Genomic DNA, 27,631 nt, shown 5'->3' with positions numbered 1-27,631 from the left:
CACAGAGAAACCTGCTCGAAAAAAAAAAAAAAAAAAAAAAAAAAAAAAAAACAAAATAACTTAATGCCTCAGGAAGAAAAACTTAAAATGGGGAAAAAAGCCTTGATGAAAATGCAGGTTATATACAGATCTTACTAAGTTATAGCGTCAGTGCAGGTTACTGAATTTAAAGGCACAGCCTATGGCCGTTCACAGAGAGAACGGCCCTTCAGCCTCGTGTGACATCAGGACATAACAAGACAAGGACTACCCAGGTTACTGCATCCAGAAATTTACTTGCTCAGCAGGAGTTGACTTAGGAGACGGTTAAATACCGAACCTTGTTCTCTTTGGGTGTTCTCAGAACTTCCCAGTGGACCCCAGTGGTTCTCAGCTGCACTGCACACCCAGGATGATCAGATCTGGAGGGGAAGTCCAGAAGCATCAGTCTTTGTTTCCCCAGATACCTCAAACATGCAGCCAGGCTGCAGGCCACACTGCAGCTCTTCCAGAGGCTGCTGTGTGAAAGCTCAGGGACAGGTCCAGGCTAGACAGTTCTGCTGCTTCTGTGTTCCAGGAGAAAGGGTCTTTTCAGAAAAGGGCACAGCTGTGCCTCCTCTAAAGACACAGGCTGCTGTCTGGAGGTGCTGACCGTCAGAGGTTATCTGGAGCGCTGGTTGTAAAGAAGGAAGTCCTTGTCTTGGCAGAGCAGGCAGAGTTTCAGGCTTCGGCAGCTACCTCCAGCGACAAAAAATGCCCAGATGCCCATGACCACCATGATTATATATGCTGACACCAGATTTACTCCATAATAAGGAGTTAGGAAGGTCTGCAAAGGAAAAATAAATCAGCTTGGGTAAAAGCACAAGCTTTTCAAACCTCTGGAATAAACAGAGACAGGAAAATACACAATGCTTTCAACAGCTGGACTGCGTCTCTCAATCATGGGATGACTGTCGTGTGTGAGAGACTCAGGAAGGCCCAGCAGACACTGGGCTGTGAACTTGCACTGTGCTTGACTCAAATGGCAACCCCGGAAAACAGCTGTAGCCAGGAGCTAGTGGGATACTTAACAGAGAGCAATGGAGCACCTGGGCCTGGTTTACAGCCATTTCTGTGTTAATTGAATTGGCTCTAAGAATTTGCAGCAAAGTCAGGTACATCTAGATTACTTTAATATGAACCATTAGTATTCAAAGGAACATGAGGAAATAAAGTTAGTTTTTTGACTGTACAATTGCTATGGATTCCAAAAGTTTAATCATTATAATACATTAACAGGAACGCAGCTCAGTGGTAGAGTGTATGAAGGCCTGGATTCAATCCCCAGCACCAAAGAATGACTGATAGAGTGCCAAACGGTGCATTGAGTGAAATTACTGAAGACAAGTCTCCACCATAATGGAACTTATATACTACTAAATAACACAGATAATGAAGAAGGAATTAAAATACTAATTGCAAATTATGATTGAAAGGACTTGGAGGATGAGGCATAAACCAGCTTGAAATTATGGGCACGAATAATCCAAAGATATCATGTTACTATTACTAGTAACAGACCAGTAGATTTTAAAAGGCTGAAGTCAAATAAGCACTTGAAAGTGTGAGCATGGTACTCAGAGGACAGGCCATGGAAAGCAAAAGCACTAGCACAGCCTCCACATCGAACTTAATGCTATCCCATGAATGAAAATTCCCAAGGAACTACTACAAAGACAGGAAAATACAGTGCAAGATTAAGCTCTAAGATACTCCAACATTGCTCAATCTCTGGAAGATTAAGAGTCAGTAATGGCCAAGTGTTGGTAGAGTAAGCCTTTAATCCAACCAACTCTGTGGGACTCTGTGAGTTCGAGGCCAGCCTGGTCTACAGAGCAAGCTTCTAGGACAGCCAAGACTCACAGAGAAAACCTGTCTTGAAACACAGAACAAAACAAACAAACAAAAATGAGTCTGCAAAGGAGTCAAGAATGAGGCAAAAGAAAATCAGGATAGTGTCTGTAGCAGAAGTCAAGGAGGAAATTGAAGGACCAGTTCTAGCAAAAGAAAATATTTGACTGGGTCAATTTGTTGCCACACACCTTTAAAACAAGTGCACTTTTCTTCACCCAACCTGCATATGCCCCTGACTAAGGAACCAAAGATGAACTCTCCAGAAATGGGTTTATTTTTCAGGTAGCACCTCATGCAGAAAGAATGTGTTCTTCAAGAGCCACACTTGGGGCGAGGTAGATGTTGGAAATGTTATGGAAACTTTTCCAAAATAATCCTACATTCAAGCACATTAAATTTTGGTTTATATTGCTGAATGATCGAGTCCTCTGAATTTTTTCAGTTTATCTGTTTTAGAGCCATTTTCCCCCATAAGCAACCACAAAAGCATTGGATCTTGGTTATAGAAAATGACACTACCCAGATGAGAAAAATAACTCTTAAAACTTGAAGTTTAGCTATGTTATTTATCAGAAGACAAAAGTAAAATAATAAAAACCAATAAATTAGACAACATTAAAATGAAAAACCTGGGACTGGGGATGTAACTCATGGGAGGCTTGCTTGTGTCCATGCAGGATACCCTTCGCTGGTGCCCCAGAACCACACACAAGACACATCTACAATACTAGTTCTAAGTGGCTGAGGCAGAACAGCCACCTTTGAGGCTAGCCAGAGCTACAGAGTAAATTCTAGACCAGGCTGGGCTATAAAGGGAGAGTGTCTAAAAAAAGAATATAAAGACAATGAAATAGAAACCGTTTACAGCACAAAAACCTGACAAGAGAGTCTCTTGTAGAAAGTATAAAGAACTCCTAAAACATTAAAAAAGACAGCAGGAAGTAGGCAAAATATTTGAAGGGGTTTCAAAAAGAAATACTCCAAATGCTTACTTTACTATCAGGACACAAAAGTGTAGTATGCTTTTACTATATTCCCTGTAAAATAGGACAGAAAGTCATACCAAGTATTGGCAAGGATGTAGAGCAACAGAAGCTTATTGATAAATGGTTAGTGATTATGTCAATATAAACATGATTTAAAAAATCTGAGTGATATGACCAGTTGATGTAATGCACTCTTCTAGGTATGTACCAAAAGAAAATATGTACACGTGTTTGCCGACATATCCAGGAATGAATTATAGTTGTAATTGTCACCGTAGCTAGGAACTAGAGGGCTGAGCAGAAGGCTTAGAGCTTCAAGTGCTTGTTCAATAGCCTGCACTTAGATTCCTCTCATCTGTCTCATCCAGTCTGTAGGGAACACAATGGCTCTCCTTCTGATACATGTTTCCCTGAATCTGGCATTTCTCATTTCTTCACTGCTCTTTCATCCAAGTCTTCCTTGCCTTTCCCTCAACAAAATGACCTCTCCCAGCTAATCTACTCTTATCAAAGCAATCTATTCCAAATGGTGTCAGATTATCCCCCACCTTTCCCCGCATTTTGTATTTTGAGACAGGATCTCACTCTGTAGCCTAGGCTAGCTTGTAAATCACTAGGTAGACAGACTAGCCTCAAAGTCATGGTGGTCCTCCTGCCTCAGCCTCCTCAGAGCCCACATTCCTTCGTTCAACATTCTTATAACAACTCTTCAGTTCACTGAGAGGGAAAGACGAAGTCCTACATTATCTATACGTGGCTCTCACTTCCAGCCTCCTACTTCCCGCCCTCCGTCAGTTCTCAGCAGCATTCCCCACTAATCTCACGTGGTTCATCTGCTCTGACCACCCTGGTCCATAAACATGCTAAGCATGCTCTCTAACCAGAAGACCTTGGCTACTCAGTCTAGTATGTTCTCTCTTAAGATAACCACATGATCAGTTCCTTTACCTAGACCAAATGAAGTAAAGGCAGGTAGACCATGAGTTCAAGGTCAGCCTGACTGTAGCACCAGTTTGCAAATTAAAGTTGAAAAAACTTGTCCAGACTCATTCTTAAAGTACTCTGTAATGATTTGTATCTGACTGGTAATTTGTTATTTAAGCACATGATAATTATCAAAACGTCCCTTTGTCTTAAAAATAGAAAAAAAAATAAATGTATAGTTCCTGTATCCACAGATAAATAATATTAAATTTTTTAATATGTTTACTTTTCTGTCTTTTATGCTTACACTATTTGCTTGGCTTTGCATAGATGCCATCGTGTAAGAGGTAACCTTAGTACTAAAAAGTACTGCAAGACTTTGGGCATGCATGTGAACAGACTGTATTTTAGCTGAACTAGAGGGCAAGAGGCCTAGTGGAAGAAAATATGATAGAAACTCTAAACAGAAGGAAAGTAGAGACTCAGGAGGCAGGTTAGAGAAGAACCTTTCTTTACAAAAACATACTGTTATTGTTGTTTGTATTTGTGTAACGTGTGTGAGTGCAAACGTGCACATGCCAAGGCATACTTGTAGAGATCAGAGGACAACTTTCAGAAGTTGGCTTTCTCCTTCCACGACGGGCACTATGTATTAAACTCAGGGTATCAAGTTTGCCGGGCAAGCACTTTCACCTGCTGATGAGGACTGGCACTAATTAGCATGTTTGTGGAACCCACAGGGAGATGCTGTTGAGAACTGAGGGAGGGAGGGAAGTAGGAGGTTGGTGAGAAGTGAGAGCCGCGTACACATAATGTAGGACTTTGTCTTTCCCTCTCAGTGAACTGAAGAGTTGTTATAAGAATGTTGAACAAAGGAGGAGGAGGCTGAGGCAGGAGGACCACCATGACTTTGAGGTTTAGTCTACTTGGTGATTACCAGGATAACCTAGGCTACAGAGTGAGATCCTGTCTCAAAATACAATTTTCTTTTACCATCTCCCTGGCCCAGGAGAAACCTTTTCAATATTGTACATAAAATGTGCAAAAGGTCTAGACAGGGCCACGGCAGGGTCATTTTGATAACTGTCTTGTATATAAATGACCAATTAGCACTCAGATCCAAGTCCTTACACACTGCTGTAAAAACAAATCTGACAACTGTTTTAAACTTGACCTTGCAGACTGGCTCTGTTATAATGTCACTAAGGGAAGGAAACCAGCACATCTGCTACTGCTCAGAACATGTAAAGTATCCCCACCTTTCGGAGCCTGTTTTAGAAACTTGTATCAAGAGCTCAAATATTCACACCAATTGACTTCATAGTTCCCTGCCTCAAAGCCTAAACATATGGGGAAAGTCCCATGCACATAAAGCTTCACAACAGCCAAAACAACAACAAAAACAAAGGGAGGTGGTTAACAAAATTAATCAAGTTAAAATAATTTTCACCTAAAGATTTAACCTTAACTAAAATCTGTATCTTAAGGAATTTGTAATGGAGGAAAATTGCTTCAGATATGCTTCATACGTAAGCGTGATGCAAACTATTTTAGGCTTGACCGTACATCACTAAAGGACAGACATGAGGAAAATCTCTAATGAGACAGACCCCCTCAAAATTAACTAGACTGTCACTGTGCTGAAACACACGACCCACTGTCCACTCCAGGGCTTTTCTGACTTGCCCCACTTTCCCGAGGGTGTCCTTCCTTTGGGTGGAATCCACCACACAGATGTCTGCACTTGAGCTCTGCCAGCACTGGGGACACAGGGACAACACTCACCTGGGTGGACACCAGCAGGTGAGTCAGGAGAACTGTAAGGAGGGTGTGCCACTTTTTCTTCTCACAGCCATCAAAAAACACAATGCCCCAGAACACATGCAGCATTATGATCACCAGCGTCATGAAAGCTGAAAGACAAGTCAGCAATTAGCGGCCAGTCCTGCAGACAACAGACACCAAACCCAACTGAACCCCATCCCTGTGCACCGGCCCCGAGGGTCCCCTGGCTTCAGTGATAGACTCTGACCACCAGTGCACAGAACTGCCTTGCTAAGAACTCCACATTAACTTCCAAAGAAGTTAGGAGGGGGGCAGTCTTTGTAGAAGCTATTCCTCTAGAATACAAACCTGTTAGACAAGAGCCAACTTGGATTTGGCTTTCAAGGAGTTTCCCTGAGGTATGCAATGAGATTAGTATGAAATCGACACAGCTTATTTTCAACTATCCTTCAGCCCTATTTACAGAGAATTTTCTCAGTTGAACAGAACACCCTGTCTCAACAAGTCTCTACACTGAAGGGAAATTTCTCTTCAGAAACTTTTTAGAGAATGTAATAAAAAATTAAAAATCATTGTAATTATCTTAAGATCCTTTTTAAGCAGTTGGCAGTGAGTCTGACCAGCATTTCCATGTCTCTGTAATATTGCCTGTATAGGTGCCCTGTGTCCTGGATAACATTTATTTTTTAAAGCAAGCAAGTCCCATATATTCACACTTTAACATGAAAAAAGGCATATAGATTTCCCTTTCCTGCCACATAAAAAACAGGCCATGAGCTTTAACCCACCAGACAGAAAAACCCCAGGCTAGAGTTCTACACCACTTGAAGGAAAAATAACCTGGCATTGCCAAGCAAAGGAGAATAGTTACATCTATTTCAGTCCAGCAAGGCATTTGAGCTACACTATATACTATAGACTATATACACTATGGACTATATATACTCTAGACTATAGACTATATATATTATGGACTATATACAGTATAGACTATATATAACTATGGACTATACAATACACTATAGACTATATCTACTATGGACTATATATTATAGACTATAGACCATATATACTATGGACTATATACACTATATACTCTATCTGTACTCTAAACCAGTGAGTTCTCAAATCAACAGATCACTAGCCCAGGGACTTGTTATCAATGCAACTTACTGGTACCCATCCCACCCATGAATCAGAAGCAATGGGGCAGGAGCCCAGCAAAGCCAGTTTAAACAGCCTTCCTAGAGATTCAGTGCATGGTCAAGTTTCAGAATCCTGCCAAGGAGGTATTCTTATAAATGTTATAAGGAGATGCAAGAATATTTACACCGGGGCTGGAGAGATGGCTCAGAAGTTAAGAGCACTGACTGCTCTTCCAGAGGTCCTGAGTTCAATTCCCAGCAACCACATGGTGGCTCACAACCATCTGTAATGAGATCTGGCGCCCTCTTCTGTATACATAATAAATAAATAAATCTTAAAAAAAAAAAAAAAAAGAATATTTACTCCAGTACTGCTGTAATAAGTAATGGCCATGGTTACCCACTTCTGCCTCCACCTCCCAAGTGCTGCACCACCATGCCTGGCTTGAGTTCTATGTTTCTGATGCAAGGAGGCATTTGGAGAGTCATAGATGATCTGCTGTTAAAGTCATTTGGGTCTAGATGAGTGCAGAGGAACTTGGATGTTAGTCTGAGATGTTTGACTTGACTTTGGAGGCAAAATCATTCCATGTATAAGTAAATTACATTGTACTCACCTAGTGGACTACTATAAATGACTCACAACATGTATGATCTCAAGAACACAATGCTTAAGCTAGGCGGTGGTGGTGGTGATGCATACATTTAATCCCAGCACTCGGGAGGCAGATGCAGGTGGATCTCTGTGAGTCTGAGGCCAGCCTGAGCTACAGAGTGAGTTCCAGGAAAGGTGCAAAGCTACACAGAGAAACCCTGTCTCAGAAACAAAAGAACAAAAACACAATGCTCAGTGAGAACAAACACACTGTGAAAATGCATAATATTCATATGAAGTAAGAGATCCACAAAATAATATTAAAAGGACATAACTGTTGTGGCTAGAAGAGAGTAAGTTGTCACATCTCTGGGACAGTGTCTTCATGTCAGGCTCTGGAAGACCACACTAAAAGGATTCAATCCAGGTCCAGTCATCATTCTGAAGAGGACAGTTCTTAAGGACAGATGCCTATCAATGGTCTGACACTGAGACCACTTAAGATGCCCAGAGTCTAAGCAAAGGCTTTTAAATTTTCTCTGAGTCAAAAAAGACCAAGGCAAAAACTGACACCATGGGGACCTTTTTTGAATTCATAAAGTCTTCATATTCTAAGGAAGGGTTTTCTAAGACATAGATGTCAATCAAATGTCAAGAGGAATCACTACCACAGGCATTTGCCATCTGCCCTGGCAGCCTCTGCTTGCCCATCTCTCTAGGCTTTGCCATGGGTACTGAGATCAGCTAAGTGTGCTCCCAAGGTTAGCTCCCAGAGTCCAGCCAATTGGGAAGTGCTCTTACTGATGACATTTTCCAGCCTGTTCTTATTCAAAACAGTGTTATTCTATAAGCTTCAGTCAAGCATTCTCTGGATCTCTGTCAGGGACCAGCTCTGACCTGTCCAGTGGTTCTTGAGGGGAGGAGTGAGGAATGAGGAAGTATTAGCTAGAAATATAGACAGAGACTACGAGAAAGACAGAGACACAGGATAGCTTTGGGAGAGCCCTGGATCAATACCCAGCCACCTCGACTTTATTCATGATGGGCTTTTTATACATCAGCAAGGGGAGGGGCAAAAGACCTCCCCTTTCAAGGTCGAGGTATAAAGTACCAACAAGTGTAGACCCTTCAAAACACCTGGTAACCATGCCCTTAGCCAAATCATCCCATTATGCAGCCTTGCAAAGCTAGCCCAGACTTTCTGACCTTGAGTAAGGCCTTACTAGGGAACCTCTGTGGGCTACCACAGACCTCATTGATCCTGATCATGCTTCCAAATTCCAGATCTGAATGTCTTGATCCTTCCAGCTAAGAGGCCTGATGGACTGACTTTGCCTCCAAAGTCAAATCAGACATCTCAGACCAGCATTCAAGTTCCTCCTCAGTCTAGACCCAAATGACTTTAACAGCAGATCCCTGTGACTCTTCAACTGCGTCCTTGTGTCAGAAAGTCAGACCTCAAGCCAGGAATGGTGGTGCAGCACTTAGGAGGTAGAGACAGAGGCAGGAGGCTCAAAAAGTTCAAAAGGTCATCCTTGATTTGACTAGGAGACATTAAGTCATACAAAGTAGAACTTAACTAAGGGAACACTGCCTCCAAAATACTCCAAAGAGAAGTAGTTTGCTAACCAGGTTTGTTAGTGATAAACAAAATTTAGGATGCTAGAATATAAGTAAGTGTTTGTTCATCAGGATTGACCAGCTTAGGCTCCATTCCCATAACAACAGAAACAACCCTGATTTAAAGCCAACCATTATGTCCATCCCAGTATCAAAGAACATGCCTCTAACAGACAGATCAAGAGGGCAGTATAGGGTCATAACCACTGCCAAGTTCTGGTGTGCAAAAAAGCCCACAGTTCCCTTCTTGAGACAGCATAATTCTGCTAGATGGGCAAAATCACCTCTGGTGACAACTATTTGAAACAAACCAACCAACCATGGTGGCATACTTAAAATAATTCTGGCAATATCTTTCTGTGTAAATCTCTCATATGCTAAGTTTCCAGATTTGCACTTCTATCTCTGTTTCCATTGTGTAGCCTGGACATGGGTGGGAAGTGGGGAAATTTAAGAATGACAGCATATATAAAAATACATAAGCCTAAGATGTATATATGTTAACAAAACCTACTATTGGAGGCTGGCTCTTCTTTGGGCATTAGCCATAGCTAGATGCACACTATTATTAAAGAGCATTTGTTTATTAATCTCTAAGTGTACAGAGTGATTTCTCACTGGGAATACATAATATTTCTTTAACAGTGGCAGAAGGAGAGAACTGACTCCCACAAATTGTCCTCTGACCTCTACACATATGCTATGACAACCAAAATTAAATTGTCAAATGAATACAACCTCTGTGCAACCAGCAAGCTAGTGCTGTGGATATAGCTCTGTATAAATAAGCATTGATTGGCCGGTAGCCAGACAGGAAGTATAGGGGGGACTAACAGAGAGGAGAATTGAGGGAACAGGGAGGCAGAGAGGGAGACTGCCTGGAGCCGCCAGGACAAGCAAGATGTTAGGTATCAGTAAGCCATGAGCCACGTGGTAAAGTATAGATTAATAGAAATGGGCTAAATATAAGAGTAAGAGCTAGACAATGATAGTCCTGAGCTAATGGCCAAGCAGTTTAAATAATGTGTCTGTGTGTTTATTTTATAAGTGGGCTCCGGGACTGGCGAGACTTGGTGGGACTTAGAGAGAAAAGCTCTCCAGCTACAAGCTAGTCTTCCCTGTTTGAAAAGTTTGGCTTTCTAAGGACTATAGCACACAGTTCAGACCCTTTAACTCTGGCTAGGAGTTAAGTGAAGGTGTGTTAATGGGTCATGCTTATTAATGTTGCCTCCAGCATAGCAGGTTACCCTGGTAAATATTGACCACCAATTAGGCTCCATTACCATACAAAATAAGACAACCCTGACTACAGCTGGTCACTAGACCCATCCCCATATCAAAGAACATGCCTCTAACAGGCAGCTCAATGTAGCTGGAGTCCCCTGTGCTTTTATCAGGAAAAGGCTCAATCTGCCAGGTGGGCAAGATGACCCTGGGAAACTATTCAAACAGAACAACATTGGTGTACTTAAATAATTGTGGCAATGTCTTTACCATATAAATCTCCCAACTGCCCAAGTGGCCAGACTTGCTGTTTCCTGTCTCTGTTAAAGTTGCTCTAAGTGTAACCTGGTGCTAGAATCCAAAAGAGATTTAAGGTTAACAGTGTGTGTGGAATATATATGCCTAAGGTCTACATAAGCTGGTAGAATTATCTGCTTGAGGCTGGTTCCTTTTTCTTTACTAGTCAGAACTAGTCACATACTTGGAAAAGCTAAGGAGCCTTTTCCTTTATTAATCTTTAAGTGTGAGGAGTAATTTCTCACTGCTAATGCATGTCAGTTCTGTGCTACAACCATAAAATAATTTACAATGTGAATGCTTCCTCCAGAAATCAGGCCATGAGCATCCTGATGCGAACACTTTGACTCTCGCTATCAGAGACGTGGGGAGTGCAAGAGGAGCTTTAAGAGTGAACTGGCCCAGTCGAGCCAGAACTAACCCGAAGAAATGGCCGTGGAACAATCAGCAAATGCCAGGATGCCTAGGACATGTGTCCCACACAGCTACAGAGCCGCATGGGTTCCAGCTGAGGGAGTTGAGGGAAGCTAGATTAATAATGCTAAAACAGGGTGAAATTTTTCTCTTTCAAGTTTTTATCGTACTGGATTTAGTTTCATTTAATGCTTAGTGACTCTGAGCTGGGCATTCTTTCTTCACGTTTTATTTTCTTTAGACAGTGTCTCGCAATGTAGCCCTGGCTGGCCTCTCACACGTGGGGATCCACATGCCTCTGCGTCCTGAGTACAGGGATGTACAAGCACACACCACCATGCCCAGCTTTTGGTCACTACTTCTGTCCTTCCGGAAAGAGTTAGAAATTGAGGCCTGCAGGAGAGAGGTCTCTTCCTTCTACTTGGAACATCCTTCCCTGCAGCTCCTTCCTCTGTTGGCCTAAATATTAATTATATTTAAGTGAATGTCTATTCAAATGGTCCTTCCTCCATAAGCTGTGACTAGCTTTTATGGTTTTTCAGTAACCATTTTAAGCGGCATCTAGTAGTATCAAAGGACTCCAAGAGGCTCTAGGGACACAAATAATGAGACAGCCACAGTGCTTGCTTATGTATTTTAGCACACAACTGGACAGCAAGAGGCACTCAACAATAGTCACATCGTCATTCACAGCTAGGATGTATGACAGAGGCAAAGCACTTTACTGTCTCCATATGAATCCACACCTCTCTCCTCCTCTGTAACATTTATATTGTGCTTTGTGTTTGTTTTTATTCCGAATTATCATGGGCAGAAGGCATGGAGAAATCGTTAATACTTATTTATAGTCTGCATACTTAAATAATCAAAAAGACTTGTCCCCAAATACTAAATTGATGATATGACTTGAACTTGGAACCTAAATCTCACTTCCTTCTCAGCCAAGCACTTCCAAGAAATGGCAATGAGTCTAAATGTGGGCCTGCTCCACAAGTACTGATAAAAAAAGAACTAACTTACATGTGTACTTCATAAAACTATTTTTATATAACATAAAAATTTATGTACATACAGATATCATATAATATGTGTATTATTAACATAACAGACATAGAAAGAGATGCTAATTAATGACTCATATTTCTTACTTATTCTAATTACCGTTTTAGGAACAGATCTACTCTTCCAAGGGACTCATTTTAAGCTGACCTTGATAATAGCCTGGTTTACTGAAGGGAGTTAGCACCATCTAGAATACAAAAACCATCAATACATGAGGATGGCAAGAAAACAGTTCCTAAAACAATGTAAACTAAGAAAAATTCACAATACAGAAGGTGTCTTCTTAATTTCTACTGGACTCTGACAGACATTAGCCACTAGAACTACATTTGCTTTTCGCAAACCAAGCATTATGAACATTTAAAATTTATGCCAGGTGACTGGAAAGATGGCTCAGCGATTAAAAGCACGGGCTGCTCTTCCAGAGGACCTGGGTTCAATTCCCAGCAACCACATGACAGCTCATAACTCTCTGTAACTCCAGTTCCAGGGGATCTGACACCCTCACAGACATATATGCAGGCAAAGAACAAATACTCATAAAATACAAATAAGTAAATCATAAAAATTGCCAGGAATGTTCCAGTTTGGAATATTCACAAAGGCAATCTGCTACGTTGGGGGCAACATTAACAAGCATGATCCATTCACACACTTTCCCTTAACTCGCAGCCAGAGTTAAAGGGTCTGAACTGCATGCTCTCAGCCTCACAAAGTCAAACAGGGAAGACTAGCTTGCTGGCTGCACAGGGACGGGTTCACTGGAGAAGCTGGCACATTAATGTCCACAGGCGAGGCTCAGATTTGAACAAACAAGGGAACTGAGAATGGTGGGAGACTGTCTTAGGGTCAGGAGTGCCAGGATGTCTCTAAACTACTGCAGCTTTTTAAAAATTGGCCATTTTTCTTTATAATCTTTTTATTCTATTAAAATCTACTGAAACACTATTTAGTTTTTGGTCATATTCCCCTACAAGATGGTAATGAGCTTTGGCCTGGATGTGAACATGGATTTAATTGAAAAAATTGGTATGTGAGTCCACTTATTCCAGTTAATAACTGCTATTGGTCTAGACAACTACAAACACAACTATTTTTCCTCTAGTTTTAAACAAAGTGGAATTTAATAAAATAATATTCTAATTATAAAACAAACTTTGGTCATTGTGTCATACTTGTTGCTGGTGAATGAGAAGCACTGTGAAAAGAGTTGGTCCTTTTGTATTGCATCTTGGCATAAAAAGATTAATTCATCTACCTTTCCCCTCTGCATTTAAAGATCAAGTCATGCTGCCTATCTATAAAAGGCACTGAGTTATAGATTAATCAGAGATTAGAATGTAGACTTGGGGTCTTGTGTTGAATCACTAGCAGTGGGCAAGAAAAAAAAGCAGGTGTTTACAGGTTTATATCGAAGATAAATCTAAAATGACAAAACAGAAAGGATATAGCTCATAAAAATTAGCTGCTAATGTTTCAACTATACTGTAAACATTTTAGTATAGCCAAATAAATATATATATAATTCTTTTTGTTTGTTTGTTTGTTTGGTTTTTTGAGGCAGGGTTTCCTCTGTGTAGCTTTGGAATCTATCATGGAACTTGCTCTGTAGAGCAGGCTGGCCTCAAACTCACAGAGATCCTTCTGCCTCTGCCTCCTGAGTGCTGGGATTAAAGGTGTGTACTGCCACTGCCCAGCAAATATATAAATCTTATGCAAGATCAATTCCTGTAATATTCTACAGTACTCCAATCAAACCCCTGCCCCCACTCCCAGGTCCTTCACTTGTAGCGCCTAAGAATATCTTCCCTTTGAGAGTCTTAACATAAACCACCTCTGCTTGAATTCTGAGGCCAATGAGTTACAATAAGGACGAGCCTTCAGAGCACAGCTAGGACACATACCTGAATTAAGGAAGAACTGAGGAGAATCACCATGAATGCCCACTGTGCCTGGTCCCAACGAGTCAGACAGGGTGTTCACAAAGGAAAACACTCCACTCATGATTCCAAAGCCCAAGCCAGAAACTAGAGAGGAAGAAAACACCGTTAACCCCTTTTCCTGTTATGAGTTCAGTTCAAATCTAATTTGCAAGGACTGGGGAATACTATTTCATTGCAGGGAAAAGGGTACACCTGCTGTTGCTGAAGGACCAGACAGCCAGCTCTGGAAAGCTAAGTGAGAAGGGAGAGGAGAAAAGGAAGGACAGGATGTAGCAGATCAATGAACAAGGCAGAGGCACAGAAGAAACTGGAGAGGAAAAAGAGGGTAATGTGATGAAGGCCCTGGCTTTGGTTTATTGTTGCCAGACTATGAGAGAGTAATTGTGATTGCAAGATGAGATCTCTGGGCCAGACTGAGCTAATTCTACATGGAGACCTAGATCCAGTGTGTGTGTGTGTGTGTGTGTGTGTGTGTGTGTGTGTGTGTGTGTGTGTGTGTGTGTGTGTGTGTGTGCGCGCGCGCGCGCGCTCTGCAGGTATTGGTTCCCCTAGAATTAGAGTTCCAGGTGGTTGTGAGCCATTATCTGGGTCCTGGGTACTGAATTCAGGTCCTCTGCGAGAGCAATAGGTGCTCTTAACTGCTGAGTCACCTCTTCAGGACTTCTATTATTTCTCTTCATGACACCACAGGGTCTAACTTACCATAGGCCAACAGTCGCATTGAGGGTGTTGTCTCCTCAGGGTTTATGCTTTTCAAACCCTCATTGGCTGTTCTAAAAGAAAAACACATTTTTTATTTGTTTGTTTATTTTTTTATTTTTGCTTTTCGAGACAAGATTTCTCTGTGTGGCTTTGGAGCCTGTCCTGGATCTTGCTCTATAGACCAAGCTGGCCTCAAACTCACAGAGATCCACCTGCCTCTGCTTCCCGAGTACTGGGATTAAAGACATGTGCCACCACCAACTGACACAATTTTTTTTAAAAAAAGAAATAGCTGCATATAGGGCAAGTCACAGAACCCTTCAAACCTAGATTCTTAGTGAGGCTTCTGATCAGGTTACACTCCAGTTTGCAGTCAGAATCAATTTAAGTGAAACCCAGCACATTTTTAATAACTCAAGTCAAATTAAATATCTACCAACCTCATCTAGTTGATGTCTCCATAAAAGGAAAAATAAAAAATATTAGTAACAAGCCAACAGGGATTAAATTCAATGGGAATAATAGCAATGTTTTAATTTCTGAGATCAACAAATATTTATCTCATTAGCCTGAGGGATCTATCACTCTGAATTTTCTTCTTCCCAAAGTCTTATATCTTTATCTCCAACTTAGTGGCATTCTGTTGTATATTTCACTATGGTTACATTCTCCTATCCGTTCTACTTCCCAGTCCAAAGAACCAAAATCATTCTCATCCTTCTAACAGCAGTTTTTTTAGTGTAGTAACTAAGCTCATGCCTCACACGTGCTAAGAATACAATCACTCAGTGACACCTGTAGCCTGCCCCCAACTTTTCCCATTCCTCCCCATTGTAATTTATTAAAGTAGACGATATAGTGAGGAGCTAAATTCTCATGTTGGTACTTAATCATGAGGTCTTTTGATTCTAAAATAGTTTACTATTTGATTCACATTCCCAATTCAGAAGCACATGAAGTCTGATGTTTTTATAGTATCCTGTATGAAATTCTGCCTTTAGAATAGACTATAAATACTTAAATGAAAAAACAAATACTTCTCAGTAATAAATCAACCCAGAGTGATCAGATCCATACTTCTGTTATGGCCAGTTCACAAATGTACCAAGAATCTGCCTCTGCCCCCTACCCTATTGTTATGCAGACGTATTAGGAACACTAGCTGTGATTTGTTATACTACTGTCTCTTTTACTAATCCCTGTTGGCCAGAAACTCTGCAACCATTTACAAGCCAACTGAAAGGATATTTAAATTATACATACTGTAAAGTATGTCTACAAAAGAACCAAAATACTTTGGAATGACTTGTCGGCCAGTGCTGAAACAGAAGGAGGTGAGATGAACTGTAAGAACAGACAAGTTAACCAGAACACACTTATTTCTCAGACATTGCATTAATTTAAACTTCAGGGAAGCCAGGTGTGGTGGCTCATGTCTGCAATCTTAGCACTTGGGAGGCTGAGGCAGGAGGACTTCTGAATGTTCGGGGTCAGCCTGGGCTATACAGTGAAACTCTACTCAAAAGACCAATGTAAAATGAAATTTAAAATCTCAAGGAACACATACATAGTTATTACTGTTGGTCTATTCAATACATAATACAGAATCACTGCACAAATATAAATGTCACTGATTATATTTGGTAATGTAGAATTCAATCAAAATAGCCATGTGAATAGTGAAAAGGATCCTCTGCTTCTCTAGAATCAAAAGGAACAATTTGCAATTTCAGTGTTGTCCATTTGGAAGCACTGTTTGGCAGGAAGGATGTGTGTGACTCAGATATTTATGTGACTGTCTTCTTATTTCTCCAGAGCATCAACCAACTAAATTGTACAATTTTCCTTAATAAACAAATCTACCTGTCAGAAAAATTCTGTTAAAGGTTAGTTCAACTTTATGAGTTATATAATAGCAATAATCTACAGCAACAAATGTACATATATAGCTTAATTGATAAATTTGGGAGGATTTCTGTTTTGTGTAAGATGTTTTCTCAGTTGGATACACTGTGGTACTGCAATCAGTAATATCTTAAGTTTCTAGGCATGGTAGCCCATGTCAGAAATACCAGCAAGGTCAGAAGTTCAAGGTCATTCTCAACTACATACTGAGTTGGAAGCCATGTGGGGATACATGAGACCTCTACTTCTAAAATAACTTTTAAACTTTTAAAATAAAGCAAAACCACAGAAAACCTCAAATGGAGTATTTCTATTCAGATCCCTTGATAATCTCCCTCTCATCTGCACACTCAAAAAGAATAAATGAGCCAGAGGTGGTGGCGCACCTCTTTAATCCCAGCATGTAGGAGACAGAGGCAGTTGGATCCCTGGGAGTTCAAGGCTGGCCTGGCTTCTATAGCAAGTTCCAGGCCAGTCAGGGTTACATGATATGTTGGATCATAAAAATAAATAAACAGATAAATAAATAAACAAATAAGAAATAAGAAGCCGGGCGGTGGTGGCGCACGCCTTTAATCCCAGCACTCGGAAGGCAGAGCAAGGTGGATCTCTGTGAGTTCAAGGCCAGCCTGGACTACCAAGTGAGTTCCAGGAAAGGCGCAAAGCTACACAGAGAAACCCTGTCTCGAAAAACCAAAAAAAAAAAAAAAAAAAAAAAAAAATAAGAAAATAATTTATCAATAGTTTCAAAAAATTTATATTATAAAAATTGGAACTTTTAATTGTGGGAATCTGGTAACAAATGTAACAGAGTTTATGCTTCAGTAACCAGAAGAGACATCTGCGTAGCAGAGTCAGTGTTCATCAAGAACTTGGAAACTCATCACATTTTGTACTTTCTCACTTCCTAATGTCAACAGTGAACTGTCAGTGTTGCAACATTTCCTCTCACAAACTCTGTAACTCGGAATGAGGAAGTGTATTCAACTTTTGACTTCATGTATTTAAGATATTTGGAGTTTTTCTCTTGGTTTATTTGTTGGTTTGGTTTTTGAGATGGTCTCATGTAACTGGCTGGCTTCAATATCATTATGGAGCTAAGATTACAGGTGTGAACCACCATGCCCATTTTATTAGATCCTGGGATGGAGCCCAGGGCTTCCTGTTTGATAGGCAACTACTCTCCAGCTGAGTTACATCTGTAGCCCCTAATATACCACTTTAAAAAATTTAAAAAAGAGTGACACTTCTTTAAAAAAAAAAAAAAAAAAAAAAAAAAAAAAGCAAAAACCAACAACATCCAAAAACTGTGCTGATCTGGGCTGGAGAGATGACTCAGTGGTTAAGTGCATGGACTGCTCTTCTAGAGGACCTGGGTTCAATTCCCAGCCCCACATGGCAGTTCACAACTGTCTGTAAATCCAGTTTCAGGAGACCTAGTATCTTCATACCAATGCAGATTTAAAAAAAAAGAAACTGTAGCAGGGTAGGGGAGGTATAGGTCGGTGGGGGAGGGGCAAACAAAACCCATAACAGTGGTTATCTTAGCTTTTTTTCTTTTCCGTAAACATAAGATTTTTCTAAACTCACCAAATATGTATTTGTATTATAATGAAACTGAATTATGTTACAAAACTTTCAATCCAAGCAAAATTAATTCTATATAGGCATTGCACAGCAGTTTTAGGCAACAGTTACCAAAGACATCTGTTTTAGGTAATGAATGGTTATATTTTAGGCTACATAACTTAGAATGTTTTAATATTTATATGTTATATGGAAACATATAAAACACTTGTGGCCACATGCCAATTTCTTACTCTTCGAGGCCTGGTCATGCTGGCAGTTACAATTCACTCACCAAACAAACATAAACAAAACATTCTTACATCGTGAATATATTAATTTAGAAGTTTGGTCAACTTCCACATTCTGTGCTACAGAATTCATGAGAGGAAATATTGTAGCACCAGTAGTTCTCACTATTACTATTCATTCATTAATCCATTCAGAGTGAAGTAACTATTCCTGACTCATGAAAAAAGTTATTTGACTGCAATGGTTTAGAAAATGGGTGCAATGCCCGGTGGTGGCGGCGGCAGCGGCGGCGGCGGCACATGCCTTTAATCCCAGCATTCGGGAAGCAGAGGCAGGCGGATCTCTGTGAGTTTGAGGCCAGCCTGGTCTCCAAAGCGAGTTCCAGGAAAGGCGCAAAGCTACACAGAGAAACCCTGTCTTGAAAAACCAAAAAGAAAAAAGAAAGAAAAAGAAAAAGAAAATGGGTGCAAATACAAATACTAAACATTTTAATCTTGGAAGCAAATTCAGGCAGCAAAACTCTGACTAAGGCAGTTCCTTAAACTAAAAAGCTCAATTTTTGACAAAACCTATTTTTGGCAGTGGGATATTTAAGCAAAATTTGATTAAAGCCAAATCTTTGTTTTAATACAGTATAGCATAAGATATTAATTTAAATGTATCCACTTACATGTTAGTAAGTGCTATAAAAATTGTCAAAATTCTCAAGCTTGCTTTAACACAGTTATATAATATTAAACAGTAGTAAATCCTCTGGGAATTTGAAAAGTTTGGTTTTGTTTGTTGGGGATTTTTTTGTTTTTGTTTTTGCTTTTTACATAGGATCTCATGTTAATCAAGTAAGCTTTAACTTGGAAGTACTAAAGGTACCTTTGAACTCCTGATCCTCTCAGCCCCATCTCCCAAGTACTAGAATTACAGATTAGGCATGACAGGAAATTTTCGTAGAATATACCAAAAGCTTATTAACTATGAATTCTGCAATGCAAACACAGACATCTATTAATGCATGTTTCTCTGATTCACTGTTTGCAATTTTCCCAAACCTCCTTTCAGAAGAACAAGAATAATTTCCCTAGGAGGCCAAAGAGGTTTCTCTGAACTTCCTAGCTGATTGCCTGCAAAACGTCAGGATTCCTTCTTCACATGGTGCCATTCTCCTACTGCCCTCATTCAAAATGAGAACCTACTTTAAGTTTATAGTCTTTCAGGAACTCTGATTGGTGCCGAGGGAAGGCTGTTGCTTCCAGTGAAAAACTGAAGAGACGGCAGGGAAAACCAGCAGGTACCATCTAAATCTTGGCACTCTGATGAAGGTCAGGTATTGAAACAAGAGGTTACTAAACCCATGTCCCAAACTGTAATAGTATTACAAATGAAGGTTTTTCAAAATTAAAACCATCATCTAAATGTGCAAAGGCAACAGGAGCCAGTGATGATGCTGATAGAAAACTTAGTCCCCAATGGGGCTGGGTTATGTAGAAAACAATGTCTGGTCAAGGGTGCTGCTTAGATCACACTGCAGTACAAGCATCTGGTGAAAAACAGGCAACGACAAAAGGAGGCATGTCCACTGCCAAACGAGGAAAGGGCTTAGAAGCCACAACCATGCCTTTGGAGGTTCCTGTGAAGAACGGAGGTGTGCTGAGACTTGACAGGGACCCTATGACAATCACCATGGCACAGGCCAAAAGTGGAACCATTTTGATTACCCTCATAATAATATACAGTTAAAAATTTAGATTGTAGATTGAAGGTTAGGGGTGTGAACTGTTTGCCTCTCAAGTGCAAGATCCTGGCCTCAACCACTAGTACTTTAAAATAACAACAACAATAAATCAAATCTTAGGATGGTAGTAACTAACTTCTGCATATCAGAAACATTCAACATAATTAAATGTCCTCCCTGTAAAAATTTAAACGTTACTTTTTGTTTCTTTGAAAGTTCTGGGCTCAAGGTCTTTTCTTCTGAGTAGCAGGGACTACTGGCTGGTGGTCACCATGACCAGCTTTAAATGTTACTTTTTTCCTCTCTTTGCTTTTTTTCTTTTCTTTCATTTTTTCTTAAACAATACTGAGGAATGAAAACCACCAGGGCTCTGAGCATGCTGGCATGGGCTCTACCAACTAAGCTGCATTCCCAGTTCTTAACATTCCTTTCAATATTTACTTTAAGTTTTCCCCAGAGACTAGCAATTGCAATTTTAAACCTTTTCAAAAATATATCTTTTTAAAGTTACATTTATTTTTTATTTTCTGTGTGTGCATGCAGGTGAGCACATTAATGCTAGAGTGTATATATACATGTAAAGGTCAGAAGGCAACTTGAGGGAGTCCTTTCTCTTCTCCTACGTTTATATGGATCCAGAGCTTGAACTCAGCTCATCAGGCTTGCTGGCAAGCACCTTTACCCACAGGACTATCATCTGCCAGGCACCCAAAAGCTATGGTTTTTGCTTCTAAGCAATGGCTTCCTGGTTTTCAATTTGTAACTTAAATTGCTTCATTATAAAAAGGGAATCTAATATCTATTAGTAAAGGCAAAATGTTTTTTTTTAATCCAGAATAATAACATATTAGGAAATCAAATTACCAGAAGCCTATTCAAGGTGCTGTTCCTGAGATTCACTTTTATCTATGAAATCCATGGAGAGTCTCATGGGCAGAAATGAAAACAAGACAGCATATTTATCACTCCACTGAGCTTTACCACACAAGCGAAGCTAATCTCATGACTTACAAAAACAACATGGAGTTCCAAGTACATCTGAGATCCTCATGGGTCTGACCGATGACCACATCCTATCCCCAAAAGGGAGCTCATGTCTTGGGCTTTTTAAAAAAAAAAAATGTACTTTGCAGACTTGAAACTAAAGAAAATGTTTAAAAAATGGATCTTTTTTTCTCACTAAGTCAAAACAATGGAAGCATAATCTCTATAAGAATAATTTATTTCAGGTGGTAAGAGGGAAACATGAAGTCCCAATGGGAAGGCTCTTTGTTGTTTCAGTAATTATTTCTCTGGGTTATTTGTTTCAAGGTACTTCTCATCTTCTATTTGTTCATTCATTTCTTGCTAGTTTCCTCCCATCAAAAGCTCCAGGAGGTCTGACCTCCCCCTTTCTCTGTTTTTTTGAGACAGGTCTCACTATACTCTGTAGACCAGGCTGACCTCCAACTCACAGAGATCCACCTGCCTCTGCCTCCTGAGAGCTGGGATTAAAGGCGTGTGCCGCCAGAGCTTTTCTGTATCTCCAGTTTCTACAAAGTGCCTCGCATTGGGCAAATTATCAAGAAACATTTTTGAAAGGAAGGAGACAAAAGAGAAAAGAAAAAGGAAGGGTATGAGGGCAGGCAGGCAAGCCAGGCCAGAAGTTTAAATACTCTATGTTTTCAAGCTAGAAATGGACCAATCACCAAATCACAACTCAAGTCTAACTGGGAAAATAAAGCAAACATTTAACTTACTTTAACAGCCTATAATACGCAAACCTAAACAGTTCTTGGAAACAGACAGAGAGCAACACTCCGAAGATGAGCAGGTACTTCTGTGTTGGTCCATCTCTGTTGTCAGTGATGACTCTCACTAGGTACCAAAAAACAGATGAAAGCAGAAGAGACACCAACCAGAAGAAAGCTCTGGAATGTAGAAGAAAAAAAAGCCACAAGTTAACAGAAGCACAAGATTAATAATGACTTTAAATCTGCTGGAAAAGGAACAAAGATCTTGATTTTTTTTTTTAATTGGGAAAAAAGTCCTTGAAGTGGCGTTCTGGATCATCAGTTGCTGATCAATCTCTCCTAGTGAGAAAATAGTCCAAGAGGAATGTCAGATGTGCTCAACAAGAACGTGCTGAGTGACCCTGTCAGGTGCACACCAAGACACTGTCTGCCAAGGACTGGCCAAGAGGAACTCGGTTGCTGACTATTTTTCTAAGCGATGTTTTTCCTTTTTGAAAAACACTGGTTTTATATATATATAACCAGTGACCATTGCAATTTTCATAGTCTCAAAATTCTCCAGAAACTATGGATTTAATGGCTAACTATCTGTACAGATAAGTGTCTTTTTCTGACAGAAAACAAATACTTAAACCTGCATTCATAGTGTGCACCGTGTAAAGTTCAGAAGTTGCAAACCCGTGCTCTGGTGGTGTTGTTTTCCAGGCCCGGTTCTGACAACGCTCCTGTGGATTTTAATGACGACAGCAAGCTTTATAAGCCATCGGATCAACAGACTCTATTGTTTTTAAATTACAATAGCGAAGGAGCGCTGTTCAGTAAGTCAAAAAACAGCTCAGAAAGGCGGGAGTCCCTGGCCTAGCTAGCTGGCCTGGTGCCAAGTCCCAGAAACTCTCAGCAGGTGCAGAGAGACCAAGACCACGTTCGCCAGCAGAGTTCGGTATTTACCAAGCTCCCAGGACGACATGGCCTTGTCAGGTGTTGCTGCGTTTTCTCATGCTTCCACCCTCCGCTGCACCCCAATCATTACCCAGGGGTCTACAAGAAAAATCTGAGCCCAAGCCCCTCACAGGCTTTCTGAGTCCGAGGATGGGGGCTGGGGAGGGGTGGGCCACTGACCCCCAGGTGACTTTAATGACAGAGGGTGGGAACCACTGGGTGAAATGAGACTCCTGTGGAAAGGCGAAGGCTCCACACACGAATGGATCCAAGCGTCCCCACACTTAGTCCACAGAAGCCTAGATGCGCAGGGCGCGCCTGCTCAGCCTGCCCTTCTCCTCAGACCCTGGCAGGAGAGGAGGAGCCCCCGCTCCTTTCAGCCCTGGCAGTCCCACAGGCTGGAGACAGTGGGGGGTGGTGATCCCCGAGTTCATGGGAACCCCGGCGCGGGAGGGGACCCGCTGCGTCAAGGACCGGGGGCAGTCTCACCCGGCTATGAGGAAGATGACGCGCAAAGGGTCGGTGGCGATGGTGAAGACGTAGAGAGCGAGCGCGGGCCCGAAGGCGATGAAGGCGCAACCGAAGAACACGGCCGCCGTCATGGCGACCGCCGAAGCCAGTCCCGGAAGCCCGAGGGGACCCGAGGTGCGCGGGGCGCAGTCTTAGCGGGTTGCCGGGTGCTCTGTGCTCAGTCAGGGCAGGAGGCGGGGCCTCGAGATGCTCTGCTGCGAGGCAGAGCGGTGGGCGGGGCGGAGCTCGGAGGGCGGGGACTTGAGGTGACCCTAAATTTGTCAGTGCGGAGGGCGGGGCCGAGCCCGGGAGGCGGGGCCTCGAGCTGCTCCGCAGCAAGGCAGAGCAGGAGGGCGGGACGGAGCTCGGGAGAAGGAGGCTGGAGATGCTCAGCTCTCTTTGGTAGACCCGGCAGAGGCCGAACTCCGGAGCTAGTTCGGGAGGTGCTCCAGATGCTGAGTGAGGGGCTAGGGAGGCGGTTTCTTGAGAGGCTCAAGTGCCTTCAGAGCCTGTGCCGGGGCTTCGAGAGGCTTCATAAGCTACTAAAGCGGCGATTCCTCGAGGGTCTCCGCGGTCAGAACCCGTGCGGGGCGTCTAGGGGATCTGAAGTCTTCAGCGCAGGGGGCCCGGCCTCAAGGGGCTTAACATGCTGTCAAGGGCAGGGCTGTGCTCCTGGAAGGCTTAGAGTGCTGTCAGAGTGGGCGCGCGGCCTGGAAGGGTTCAGTGTGCTGGCATGCAAGGGCAGGGGCGTGCCGGGGTGGGGTGGGAGGCGACGGTGAGGGTTTCCTCGAGGTTTTCTGGAGCAAAGAAAGTTGCGGCATGGCTGAGACAGCTTTTGGATGTGGAGCGATCCAGAGCCTGGACCTCCGAGGGGCGATGAGTTGCATGCACCAAGCCTCAGACCTGGCAGCACTGCAGATCCTTATTCCAAAGCGTGGTTCACTGGGATCTTAAAGATGTGCTCAGAGTCCTCTTCCCCATAGATGTACATTGACACTGGTGCCAGCTGGCTGTGAGGTGGCCTAGGGGAGGTTAGTAGCACACTTTTGTGCTGCAGGTCAACTGAAGTAAACAGCAGGACAGAGGCAAGGTTCCTTTAAAATCAATCAATCTATCTATCTATCTACCTACCTATCTATACATATATATTTTAAAGGACATTTTTCCGTATGCATAGTTGCAGGAACATCATGCACCATCATACATTAAAAAAAAAAATCCAGATCGGATTGGTATGACCCAGGTGATGGAATTGTTCCCGATGGAAAAGGGATGAAATAGTGATGAACTTTTCTGACAAGCTGGTTTCCTTACCAGTAACCTCTTATTTTTGAAAAATAAAGTTGTTTTTGAAGGCATTCTCTAACTCTGTCTGAATTTAAAATTCAGGACAAACAGCCACAGCTGTGTTAAAGATTCTACAAAGTTGATACTAATTACAACTGTGTAGTTATGGAGAGTTGTAAATATTGTAGACACAGAGACAAATGATCTTGGACTATCTAGCCCCTTAATAGCTATCTATTGCCCACTTCTGTATCAGCCCTAAAGTCCTTGTAACTATCACATGACATTTTTTTTGAACATATTAACTACTAGCCTCCACCAACCCAAAAGCTAAGAAGGTCATCAGATCACATCTGAGACCTGTAGCAGAGACTTCCCTGTTTTGCTGTGTATCTGGAAGGGGCCTTGATTTGATACTTTTATTTTGGAACTACGAAAACTTCATGTGCTCATTTCCATGTTGGAACACAGTATTTGGGGCAATCTTCCCAGGCAAAGATCACTCAGATTTGGCTCCAGAATAAACAGCTGTTTATACCCTGTGAAATGAGAGCTGTGTTTTGCTTGGACATCCCTATAGCAACAATAACATCACCTTGCTATGTGCTCCTCTAACACAAGTTCATTTCACTGGCTCATCTGTCTTCCTATTTAAATGTTAAACTTCCAGAGGCAGAGACTTTGTTATTTTCCAGTGCCTAGAAGAAATCGCTAAACTACTTTTTCAAGGGATAGAATAATTTCATTTTAGAAATGAAACTTAGAAGCATCTGAAATCACCTATTAATTTAATAATGTCTGAGAGGTTTTAAAACAAAGATTGTAAAGTTCCCTGGTCATTCCTATTTAAGATATAGCTTTATTCATGTTAAGTGAGAATAATATCTCATGAGTTATCTCGAGGACCAAACCTGGCACACCTATACATTCATTAATGTCCACTGCCATAGTCTGAGTGTGAGCTGTCCCTTCAGGCATTGTGTTGGAACACTTAGTCCCCAACTGGTGGCACTGTTTGTGAAGGTTGTGGAATCTTCAGGAGACAGCGCACCGATGGAGGAAGTGGGTAGGGGTGGGCCTTGAGGTTTTGTAACCCAGTCCCACTGCCTGTTCATCATTCGCTTCCTGATTGTGGGTGCAATGTGACCAGCTGCTTCCTTTCCTGCTGCTCGGCCTCCCCAACCCTGCTGAACTGTCAGCCAGAATAAATCCTCCCTGTCTGAATGCTTGTCAGGCAGTTTACCACAGCAGTGAGAAAAGTAACTAACACCTCCATCACAGAGAGTTCTTGGAAAGCAGCAGTGAAGACAGACCAATAGAAAAAGTTGGGAGCATTTTACTTATCAATTAAGAAAATGGTTCTTTATTTCTTATAGAAATTGTCATCTTTGCTACCTTAAACAGTTACATGTTCAACCCATTTATTCCAATGAATACTTTGTCTTTTAAAAAATTATTATTATTATTATTATTATATTAATTATTTTGAAACAGAGTCTCACTATGTAGCTCTGGCTGGCCTGGAACTCACTATGAAGACTAGGCCGGCTTTGAACTCATAAAGATCCTGCCTGCCTCTATCTCCTTAGTGCTGTGATTAAAGGTATGTGCCACCATACTCAGCCCCATTTTTAACTATGTGTAGGTGTGTGTGTCTGCATGTGGGTATGTGTACATGAGGGTGGGTACCCATGGAGGCCAGAGGTATCTGACCTCCTGGGACTGGAATTACAGATGGTTGTGAGCCACCTGTGGGTTCCAGGAACCAAACATGTGTCCTCTGGGAGAATAGCAAGTACTCTTAACAGCCAAGCCATGGTTCCAGCCTGGAATACTTCATTTTTAAACTGTCTCATCCTGTCAAAACTGATGTGCAAACAATAGTGCAGGGTGACTTGCCATCAGGTAAGAATGTTTTAGTAACCTAGAATCAAAGTTATCAATAAAATTTGGCTACTTCAGCTCCAAGCAGAAGTATCTCCACAGAAGCATAATATACTTGTGTCTTTAATATAAATTATATTTTTCCTTTACATACCTTATTAAACTCTTGTTCTTTGAGACAAAGCCTCATTCTGTATTCCAGGTTGGCCTTGAACTTCCTATGTAACCCAGCTGGCCTGCTCAAGTTCCCCTGGTGCTAGGATTATAGGCATGAGTCATTCTGCCTTGTGAAAAAACTTCCTTTTGCCAAACTCTTGTACTCAGATTGAAAGCTAATTCAGCACGTTCAGGTTTACTGTGACTCCTACTCAGATGAAGACAGATTTAATATTCAGTTATAGCAACTGGTGTGTGTGTGTGTGTGTGTGTGTGTGTGTGTGTGTGTGTGTGTGTGTGTTTGAAATTTCTTCCTTGGCTTCAATATAAGATCCCCCCCCCATGTTTTAATGATTTCTTTACCCCCGTTTTTTTTTTCCGAGACAGGGTTTCTCTGTGTAGCTTTGCGCCATTCCTGGGACTCACTTGGTAGCCCAGGCTGGCCTCGAACTCACAGAGATTGGCCTGGCTCTGCCTCCCGAGTGCTGGGATTAAAGGTGTGCGCCACCCCCACCCCCCCGGCTTTACCCCCATTTTTAACCAGTACCTACATTTCTTTATTAAGCTACTTCAAACGTTTCAAAAGCACAGTAAAGCCTGTATGGTGGTACATATCTGTAATCACAACACTTGGAAGATAGCAAGAGGAGGTAAGACCTTGTCTGAAGAGAGGGAGAGAAATGAGAGCAAAACTTGAAAATAATTTTAATTACATTATTTATTTTTGAGTTAGTGTGTGCTCACGTATGCACGCACTTGCCATGGCATACACGTGGAAATCAGACAGAACTCTCCAGAATCATTCCTCTCCCTCCACTGTGGGGGGCCCAGACTCAAATTAGGTTGTTAGGCTTGACAGCAAGCATCTTTATCTGCTCTCTGGCCAAGAGCAAAATTTAAAAGCTCTCACCTCACTCTCTTCTGTGCCATGTTCACTTTGATGACTTCGGAAGATCATTCAGGCTTTTAAATTTTCTCAAATACCCACTATACTGAGGATTCAAAACTCAAGATCCAGTCCCCCTACTTCTTCAGGAGCTACAAGATTAGGGGCCAACTGAGTGACAACTAGACCGGTGACAGCCAGTTATCCATCCC

General features: G+C 41.7%; 1 protein-coding gene across 2 annotated transcripts; it reads right to left on the bottom strand.

Annotated features, from left to right (window-relative positions):
- Nucleotides 1-255: 255 nt before the first annotated feature.
- LOC114691045 (gamma-secretase subunit APH-1B) lies at nt 256-23,430 on the bottom strand. Of its 2 annotated transcripts, XM_028866159.2 has the most exons (6): nt 23,186-23,428; nt 21,764-21,934; nt 14,573-14,643; nt 13,832-13,954; nt 5,571-5,698; nt 256-808 (listed from the first exon to the last, which is right to left on the bottom strand). In XM_028866159.2, exons 1-6 carry the CDS (start codon nt 23,296-23,298, stop codon nt 641-643), a joined length of 774 nt encoding a protein of 257 aa, XP_028721992.1. In that variant the 5' UTR covers nt 23,299-23,428; the 3' UTR covers nt 256-640. The 2 variants fall into 2 exon arrangements, with proteins under 2 accessions (XP_028721992.1, XP_037063275.1); XM_037207380.1 differs by lacking the exon at nt 13,832-13,954 and having other exon boundaries at nt 23,186-23,430.
- Nucleotides 23,431-27,631: the final 4,201 nt, after the last annotated feature.

The sequence above is a fragment of the Peromyscus leucopus genome, chromosome 7 (genome assembly GCF_004664715.2).
Source record: "Peromyscus leucopus breed LL Stock chromosome 7, UCI_PerLeu_2.1, whole genome shotgun sequence".
NCBI lineage: Eukaryota > Metazoa > Chordata > Mammalia > Rodentia > Cricetidae > Peromyscus > Peromyscus leucopus.
The sequence above is the reverse complement of the archived record's forward strand: the minus strand, read 5'-3'. Positions and strand labels throughout refer to the sequence as shown.

Bases quoted from the DNA above. Each gene is read 5' to 3' on its own strand.
- LOC114691045 (XM_028866159.2), bottom strand. From the start codon at position 23,298: ATGACGGCGGCCGTGTTCTTCGGTTGCGCCTTCATCGCCTTCGGGCCC. The intron at 13,955-14,572 runs GTAAGTTAGACC...CTTCCTCTCTAG, and splicing joins AATGCGACTGTTGGCCTATG to TTTCTGGCTTGGGCTTTGGA. The intron at 5,699-13,831 runs GTATGTGTCCTA...CTTGTCTTTCAG, and splicing joins TCAGTTCTTCCTTAATTCAG to CTTTCATGACGCTGGTGATC.